The sequence below is a fragment of the Ctenopharyngodon idella genome, chromosome 24 (assembly GCF_019924925.1).
Source record: "Ctenopharyngodon idella isolate HZGC_01 chromosome 24, HZGC01, whole genome shotgun sequence".
Taxonomy (NCBI): Eukaryota; Metazoa; Chordata; class Actinopteri; order Cypriniformes; family Xenocyprididae; genus Ctenopharyngodon; species Ctenopharyngodon idella.
This window is the reverse complement of record NC_067243.1, coordinates 17562945-17572657: the sequence shown is the minus strand read 5'-3', so window position 1 is coordinate 17572657 and position 9713 is coordinate 17562945. Positions and strand designations below refer to the sequence as shown.

The following is a 9713-nucleotide window of genomic DNA, read 5'->3' as shown; positions in this document are numbered from 1 at the left end:
TTATCTACGATAAATTTAAAAATAGAAACATTGCTATTAAAAACTAATGCTTTATGTATCAAGAATCAGTGGCTTTTGACTTGCAGTTCTCACTCTGTCCTGCGGGTGGCAACAGCGACAGCACAAATTATGGAACAACTTTTTCCTCGTAATTGTACAGATGAATGCGTTATTATTTACCAGTCCGTGGAACCGCAAACGCCTGAAGGCCACATTCATAAAGTTTTAGTCTGTCCTCGGTTTACTAATGAGAAATGTGTGCCAAATGAGTTAATGGGCAGTATGAGCTCAGCACAAACAGATTGACTTCACAAACCTGACTGACTGACCTCACTGTCGCACAGTCAGTCTGCTAATAAAAACAACCCAGCATTTTTTAGTGTCTAAGATTGTCTAAGAATCTTGTAGGCTACATCATTTTCCATCATGTGTATGAAAGGCTGAATGAGAGAAAAAGTTAAAAATGTGTTCGACCACCACATGTTCAGCTTGTTGGTTTTAGGGCTTTGCTGCTTTAAGGTAAGGTACGTTTTTGTAAACATTGACTTGAAGTATAAGTTTATATTAAAAAATAAGACGTTCAGTATAGTGATTACCTGAGCACATCTTATTAAATATTAAGCATTTTATTTTTCTGCTTATATATTAGCATGTAAAAACAATATAATGTCATGTACTGAATGATAATTCTGTTGTCTGTAAATGTAGATTAGAAATATGCAATGATTTTTGCTTTTCAAAATTTAAACTAGTGACATTTGCTTTCAAACTTTTGACATCACAAAAGCTCTAATGTGTACACAATCTAATTCAAATTTTAAATAATTTTATTTATTCATATATATTATCCCCACACTGTGCCACTGCCATAGAATTTATTTTGCACCTCAAATTTGTGTGTTTGTAGCACATTTTATTCTTTATTTTTGGACAAATAAAAACCTTTCATTTTGAAATTTTATGCTTAAAACAGTTCAAACTTGATTTACAATTATAGTTCACACAAACGAGACTGTACAATATCAAAAGATGACTGTAAATATGTTAATAATTGAAGAGCTTGTGAATCTGATGATGTACAACAGTAAATAGTGGTATCATCTGCATAAAGATGATACCTAGCATTAGGAATATTATCACAGATGTTATTTATATATAAAGAAAATAACATGGGTCCTTGGACTGACCCCTGAGGAACTCCTTTAGAGACATGCAAAACAAATGAGGTACAACTATCTACTTTCACACACTGTTACTAGTCACCCTTTTAAGTGATGTAAGTGTAAAGATTCAAGTTACTTTTCTTAATTTGTTTCATGTTAATATGTTCCATGGAGATGTCAAATGTAAAAATTATACACACAATCTAAGATTCTTTCTATCAAATATCTTTACATGATTCACTTCAAACAAACAACTCTTGGTACTTTGAATCAGAACACCTCAATTCTTTTTGGAAAGGTTGTGTAATGGGATCCATCACTGACGCAAACCAGAAGGAGTGTCAGCTGACCTCAGCTCACCTGCCATCCAGAGAAAATGGGCATCAGTCTATACCAGAGAGCAGAAGACCTGACATAACATCAAGCTTCACTCGTATCTGCAGTAAGGAGTTTTCAGAGTCCGACCACCTGCTTCCCACTGCATTTTATGGGACAACATTAGCCTCTGGGACCATATCGCAGGATGAGCCGCAGAATATTCATGGCCAGGAGATGCCAAGTGAGTCGATCCGGGTCATGGTGATTCAGATTTTGGTTCCATTCCTCCTGGCGGGTTTTGGAACAGTGCTGGCGGGGATGTTGCTGGACTTAGTGCAGGTGAGTGTAGGAGATGATGTTGGGGTAAATGCTTGGGATTTTTGACTATAAATGGTTATCTTGTGTTTATAAATTAGCACTGGGACGTTTTCAGTAATGTGACAGAGATCTTCATCCTTGTCCCACCTCTACTGGGCCTAAAGGGGAATCTGGAGATGACACTGGCATCAAGACTCTCCACTGCTGTAAGATTACTTTTATCTATACCTATTAAACTCAACTGGACCGGCTTTCATTTTCAGGCTGGTTTATGCTGGTTTCGTGGCAATCTAAAAACCATGCTTTTCCCCAGAAAAAGATTTAGGGATGCACAATATTATGGTATCGTATTGGCTATCTACAATTATAGGAGTTTTTTTTTTTTTTTTGATTTAGCAGTAGTGGCTGATATTGGATATTTAATTCTATGTGCTTATTTTCCCTGTTTGTACATTCAGATTACCTTTGCCGTCATTAAATGCTCACCTAAAGTTAATCTTTAAAAACACTAATAATTTAATTACACTGTTAAATGTAATTAGCAATTCTCAAAGTGAATATCCATTTTTATAATTTATAATGTTGTAATGTATAAATTCACTTGTAGCATTTAAAACAATTGATTAGATTTATTTAGGCAAAGTAGTATAGAATCAGCCATTTCTCTTAAATGTGAAAATAATTGACATATCAGTATCAGCCAAAATTTTAAATTTGGTGCATCCCTAAAAATATTCAACGGGAATGGTCTTTTTGATGAAGCTGATCAGTGAATTCCTGGTTAAACTAGTTAAGAAGTCTGGTGGGGACACTAGTACAAATTATCTTTTACATTCTTGTTTAAATGTTCTTCTTCTTATTTAAAATGTATTAAAGAGATAGTTCACCCAAAAATAAAAATTTGATGTTTATCTGCTTACCCCCAGGGCATCCAAGATGTAGGTGACTTTGTTTCTTTAGTAGAACACAAATGATGATTTTTAACTCCAACCGTTGCGATCTGTCAGTCGTATAATGCTTGTCAATGGTAACTCCATCTATAAGAGTAAAAAAAAACATGCACAGACAAATCCAAATTAAACCCTGCAGCTCGTGACGACACATTGATGTCCAGAGACACGAAACGATCGGTTTGTGCGAGAAACCGAACAGTATTTATATCATTTTTCACCTCTAAAACACCACTATGTCCAACTGCCTTGCGCATCCGGTTGGTGAGGTCTGAACGTGCTTTCTAATGATGGAAGTGATGTCTCGCGCTTATACTTCAATGAGTGCGAGAGATCACTTCCGTTGTCAGAGCGCGTTCATTCACAATGTGAAAATGTCCCGTTTTAAAAATTAAGGTTCTTTATTGGCATCTATATGGTTCCATGAAGAACTTTTAACATCCATGGAATCTTTCCATAGCACAAAAGCTTCTTTAGAGAGGACGAAGGTTCTTCAGATTATTAAAATGTTCTTCACACTAAGAAAATAAAAAGTTTCTTTTAAGAACTGTTCACTGAAAGGTTCTTTTGGGAGTCCAAAAATGGTTCTTCCATGGCATCGCTGCAAAAAAAAAAAAATAATAATAATAAAAAAATGGGAACCTTTAAGAGTGAGCAAAACCTAAATAATGGAAAAAATAAATGAGTAAATCAATTATATTAATTATTCATAAATTAATACAATATTTAGTAAATAATACACATTTTTATAGTTATGCTCATCTCAAAATAGAAAAGAAAAGAAAAGAAGAAAAGAAAAGAAAAGAAAAAAGCTTTATTCTGTTTGTCACAGTTGGGTAACCAAATGAAGAGGAGGGGGATCTATAACAGTACTTCTTTTAATAAACACGAACAATGAAGATAATCCACACAAGAGAAGATCATTCACACAGGGGAAATCTGGAAAACACGTAACACAGGTACAATGCAAGACCAAGAACTGAATCAACTGTAGACTAGAAATATTTAGGGATAATGAAGATTCGAGGGACTGAACAAGAGACAGGTGGGACTAATCAATATAAAGTCATTGGTAACCATAGAAACTAATGTTGTCAAAAGTACCGACTGTGATACCAAGTCGGTACTGAAATTGTAAAAATATGACTGTTGGGGCAGATTCGTAAACACCTCTGATTGGCCATTGTGTTCACACACTCATCAGATATGTCTCTGATTGGCTACAATGATTAATGCACGGGAGCATTTGAAAGCACACAGAAGTGTTTGAGTTTGAAAGTGGGAGCGTTTGAAAGCAGCGGTTGTGTATCTGCGTAAGCGCTCTGCGAAGAGTGTCATTGATGTCTATTTACAATGTTTTTGAAATATAATTGTAGCCAATGACAGACATATCTGATGAGTGCGTGAACACAATGGCCAATCAGAAGTGTTTACAAATCCGCTCAACAGCACTCAAAGCATCACATTTTTAAAACTTCAGTACCGACTTGGTATCGTGGTCGGTACTTTTGACACTAATAGAAACACACAATCACTGGGAACACGGGCAAACAGGAATAGAACAAAACCAAACTTGGGGGCCATTTACACGACCCCATTTTCAACTAAAAACGGAAAACTTTTTATGGCCATTCATTTACACGACAACAGCGTTTTGGGGGCTTGAAAATGCAAACTTTTGAAAACGGATTTCAAAGTGCAAGTTTTTGAAAACTATACCGTTATCATCTCTGTGTAAACTACAAAAAGCGAATCTTTGAAAACGGTAATGACATGCACATGCGTATTACATGTTCAGTCTATAGGCATGCACTTTTGGTGCGAGTGCTCTGTAAAAGAATGCGTATGTGCACAGGCGGCTTTCTTTGTGAAGTGACATCGCCAACTACTGGCCTGGCATGCATAATACAGCTTTTTTAGTAATTTTCACAGATCCGTGTGAACGGGGATTGTTTTGATAACGTTGTCTTCTGTACAAAGAAAAAACTTTTACAATTTTAGTACATTGTTGTCTTGTAAACGTACCCTAAAACACAAATGAACTAACAGAACTAAACATAACCCTTAGACTGCTAGAACTTGAGTTATTTTAAAAATCCTCATACAATATTCATAAACAACTGAAAAAGTCATTAGTTGAAATGTGTGGGAAGTCAGAACCCTGATCTGTCCACTGTCCCGTCACATATGATCTACTTCTTTCTCCTTATATTAAGTCTTCTGCTGTATTGTATCTGCGTTGTGTTCTTCCACTTTATCACATGCTTTTTGTCAGGGTGAGGAACTTCACACCCTGCTGTGAAGAAAACAACCCTCAGGGTTATACTTCGATGTCTCTTAGCGGTTTGAACAAAACAAAACGGTTTAGTAAAGTTTTGTTTGTAATGCTTTAAATTGCTTAAAGAAAATGCAGTCATTCAACTCTTGAATATCTGTATTGCAGGTAAATGTTGGCAGAATGAACTCTTCAAGTGAGAAGTGGAACCTGATCATCGGAAATCTTGCCCTCAAACAGGTTAATGCAGTTTATTTACTCATTTGATGCATGTTTAGTGAAATTCTGTTCTTCATTTTACTTAATTTGTCTTTAGGTACAAGCTACAGTTCTGGGCTTTCTGGCTGCTCTTGTAGCATCGGCTCTTGGATGGATCCTGGAAGAGGAGCTCATCATGAACCATGTAGCTCTGCTTTGCTGTTGCAGTGTGATGACAGCGTTCACAGCATCCCTGCTGCAGGGTTCGCATTCAACTTTCATTTTTGACCAATTTTGTCTACCTAAAATAGACCATTTATAATCTTTTTATGATTCATGGGTTTCAAATAAGAAGGACATAATCTTTTTGGGTGCTGATCATGAGGTTATTCTAATTTGAATGACTCATGGCTTGTGATCTTGGCCATGCAAACCCATTTTCCATACTGGTCCCTAATATAGATCCAACATCCTCAGGCCACATAGCTCATATTATCAGCATTTAGCATAAATGGGTAAGACTGTCAGTATTATTAATGGAAGTAATTCCTTAGTGTTGACAAACAAGTTTAAGCCTTTATTAACCCCCTGGAGCTATATGGATTACTTTTATGATGGATGGATGTGCTTTTTTGGGCTTCAAAATCTCAGTTACTATTCACTCCCATTATAAAGCTTGGAAGAGCCAGGATAGTTTTTAATATAACTCCAATTGTGTTTGACTGAAAGAAGATAGTCATATACACCTATGGTGGTTTGAGGGTGAGTAAATTATGGGATAATTTTCATTTTTAGGTGATCTAACGCTTTAACGTGTGGTCAGATTTACCGATTGTACCTCATTTGTATATATATATATATATATATACATATATATATATATATATATTTTTTTTTTTTTTTTTTTTGTGGAAATAAAATTTTACTGACCCCAGACTTAGCGTACATAAGAATTAATTTGTAAATTTCATACCCCATGTGTAAATTCTGAATGGATTTGATATATGCAAATATTTCTAGGGATCTTAATGGTTGGTGTGATTATTGGATCCAAGAAGGTGGGCGTCAACCCTGACAACATAGCCACGCCCCTTGCTGCCAGTTTTGGTGACATCATCACACTTGGACTGCTTGCCATCATCAGTCAAGGCTTTTTTTACTGCATGGGTGAGAATGAAAGACCAGTGAACTGGACAAAGACTAGTTTTACTCTGCCACATGAGAGGTGTGGGCTCCCTTTAACACCCTTTTATTTTGTAACTTTCTCTGTTTGTAGAACCTTACCCTTATATTACCTACCTGGTATGTATTGTTTTCCTGTGCCTGACGCCGGTATGGGTCATTATTTCACGTCGTCACCCTGAAAGCCAAAAACTGCTGATTTCCAGCTGGGAGCCAATAATTACCGCAATGGTGATCAGCAGGTAAATGTTCCCCCCTTGGTACATCAGTATAAGTCTAGCATGTGATGATATTGGAACAACCAGCTTATGTTGGTTTTTATTTCATATCTTCAGTCTTGGAGGACTGATTCTGGACCGAACCATCGCAGATCCAATGCTTGAGGGAGTTGTTCTCTACACTCCTGTTATAAATGGTTAGTCAAACAAAACTAATTTGCTGCATTCTGATTAACTGTTTTACATTTCTAATATCAGCTTTCCTTAAGGTGTTGGTGGTAATCTGGTTTCTATCCAGGCTAGTCGTATAGCCACGTATCTTCATTTTCACTCTCTGCTGGGCGAACTTCCAGATGACTCTAAAGGATGTTACTGCCCCTGCAGCAGCTTTTGGGCCACAGGTAAAGGCCCTGATACACTCTCAGCGGATTTCTTTTTTATTCTTCACTTAAAGACTTTGGGGTAGCAAACATCCTAACGCCACCCACACTGTTTGGAGCGACATTGATGAACATGTAAATACGTGCTAAAAAAACAGTGGTAAAAAAAACAGCAGTTAAGAAAGCATCTGATCATAGCAATGTAGATATGTTTGCACCAGCTCTGCAATTTGGCACTTCAGTCAAAGTAGATATAAAGCGCTTTTCCACCGAAATTACCAGGATTTTTTCCCCCCCAGACTTGTTGCTGTCTGCGTTTCCATCGCGGTCTAAAGTACAGTGAAGAAGAGTCTGGTGATGTAGGACTGTACGCGACTTTCCAGTTCCTGCTGGATTCCGTCCTCCGCAAATGAGTTTAATAAAGCCTGAACCTCGTTGTCGGTACATTGGTCATATTTTTTAAACTCCATTGTGTTGATTTGAATAGCAAACAACTCTTTACTGCAAGCACCACAACAGACTTTTAAAAATGGTGGTTGAAATAAAATGCTGCGTGGAGTCAACCAATCAAAATGCTGCGTGAACTCAACCAATCAGCATGTTCAGTGCCCAAGTCCCACCCCTGAAAGTTCCTGAACTTTGAAAAAGTACTACCTCGTGAGCAGGGACTTTCTGAGGAGGAAATTTTTCATTTAGACCCTGGATCCTGCAGTGGAAACACACCGAGTATCACCCCAAAGTCCCTAGTTCCTGGGGAAAGTTCCTGCAGTGGAAACGCGGCTATAGTTGCAGACTGGAGAACTCCAAAAAGGGCCATGAAAAACCCAAAAGTGAACTCCAAAAGTGGGCTGACAAAGGAAGATATTTGGAAGAATGTCAGTAACCAAACAGATCTCGCCCCCCATTTACTACCATAGTAGGAAAAATAAATAAAACTGTTTGGTTACTGACATTCTTCCAAATATCTTCCTTTGTGTTCAGCCAAGACATTCTTACAGGTTTGGAACTACTTGAGGGGGAATTTTCATTTTTGGATAAACTAGCCCTTTAAACTTAAAGCATCAATGTCGCTTTCAATTAGAATTACATCTTCAAATTCTACTATAAAGCAGCTCTACAACATGTTCTTGTTTTTACTCGAGTCTGATTTTGTTCAAAATGTCATCACACTAGTTCGTTCTTCGATTTCGCTTGAAGTATTTCAAGGCCCTATCAGATTTCCATCAATGTTTAAGGTTTCAAAACTAAGACAAAAATCACCTTTGTATTTCTTCTGGCAGCGCCGAATGGAAGATCAGCACAGGTGCTGCTCATGTTGACCATCCCAGGTCACCTGGTCTTCGTCTACACCATTTACTTAATACAAGGCAGCCCGACTCCACCCACTGCTGTCTTCATTTCCTTCTATTTGGTAGCAGCTTTCACACAGGCAAGTGAAAGAGATGTTAGCATGTGTCTTATTGAGGAGAGGAGTGGTATTTTACTCTGAATCTTCTATCAATTCAGGTGTTTCTCCTGCTGGGCATCACTGATGTGATGGTTCACTGCTTGTGGAAATGCGGCAGGGACCCTGATAGCTTCTCCATCCCATATCTGACGGCTCTAGCGGATTTGTTGGGCACTGCCTTTCTGGCACTGTGTTTTCTTCTAATGTCACTGGTGACATAAATGTTGAAATGACATTGTCATATTTCATTAAACAGGTTAGATCTAACCTATCACCACTATCTGATGTGCTGACCTACATTTTTGGCATTTCTCTGCACAGTTGAACATTAGTGAATGACTTTACTTGAAATATTTGAAATATCAGTCTCTCCATACATGCAGTTCAATGAACCACACATGCTACCTCATGTGACAATAGTACTTCAAGTCACGTGACCATGTTCATTGAATAAAGAACTGATGTTGTCTGTTTCCATATGTTATTATGTTAAAAGTATGACTGATTTGCACTCATCTTCCTGGATCAGTATTTAGAAGTTTCAGAAATGTGTATTTAGTGACATTAAAATAGTCTTTTTTAGATATGTGTGATATTATAAATAGACAACATTAGAAATTGTTTTCATTTTCCTGAGAAAACTGTTTTATTTAATTCAACTCTTTTATTTTAATCCCTGAATAATGTTCATCCAGATGGCTGAATGTAAACAGACTTCTTTATACTGTGAGAAACAGTTAATAAAAATATACGCATGATTATGATTAGCCTAAACAAACAACATTAAAATAACAGAGTTTTATATTGCTACTGTACTTTATTCAAAGCAAATCATTAAAATATCACCTATAAATATCCTATTTATTAGTGTCAAATCAAAATCTAACCACTTTATTGTCACAACACCATGAACACAAGATCTAAGACCGGGAACACTAATCTATAACAGTTTGGAAATGACAGACAATAAAAATATTTGTTATAAATATCTTGATTTGTCTTTTTTCTTCACATCACATGTCTTATATTTCATCTCAAGCTCTTCACTGACACCATTTCATTTAAAAAAAAAAAAAAAAAAATATACATTAGGGATAAAAATGCTGTGGTGAATGACAACTGTTAATAAATGTTTTTATACATTAAATATTTGAATTTAACTCTTTGTTCATGTCATAGTTTTAAAATGTCATGTTTGTATGATGGATTGTTCAAGACTGAAAGTCTCAGTCTTGGAAAAGGGGGAAAAGGCTACTTTTGTACA

General features: G+C 36.7%; 1 protein-coding gene across 2 annotated transcripts; it reads left to right on the top strand.

The window, feature by feature from the left end:
- The first annotated feature begins 104 nt into the window (after positions 1-104).
- On the top strand, positions 105-9668 carry slc41a2a (solute carrier family 41 member 2a). 2 transcript variants are annotated; one of them, XM_051884661.1, is made up of 11 exons: positions 105-524; positions 1462-1820; positions 1898-2005; positions 5193-5264; positions 5341-5485; positions 6243-6389; positions 6499-6646; positions 6740-6819; positions 6892-7023; positions 8283-8431; positions 8509-9668. In XM_051884661.1, exons 2-11 carry the CDS (start codon positions 1470-1472, stop codon positions 8668-8670), a joined length of 1494 nt encoding a protein of 497 aa, XP_051740621.1. In that variant the 5' UTR covers positions 105-524; positions 1462-1469; the 3' UTR covers positions 8671-9668. The 2 variants fall into 2 exon arrangements, with proteins under 2 accessions (XP_051740621.1, XP_051740620.1); XM_051884660.1 differs by having other exon boundaries at positions 105-519; positions 8509-9667.
- Positions 9669-9713: the final 45 nt, after the last annotated feature.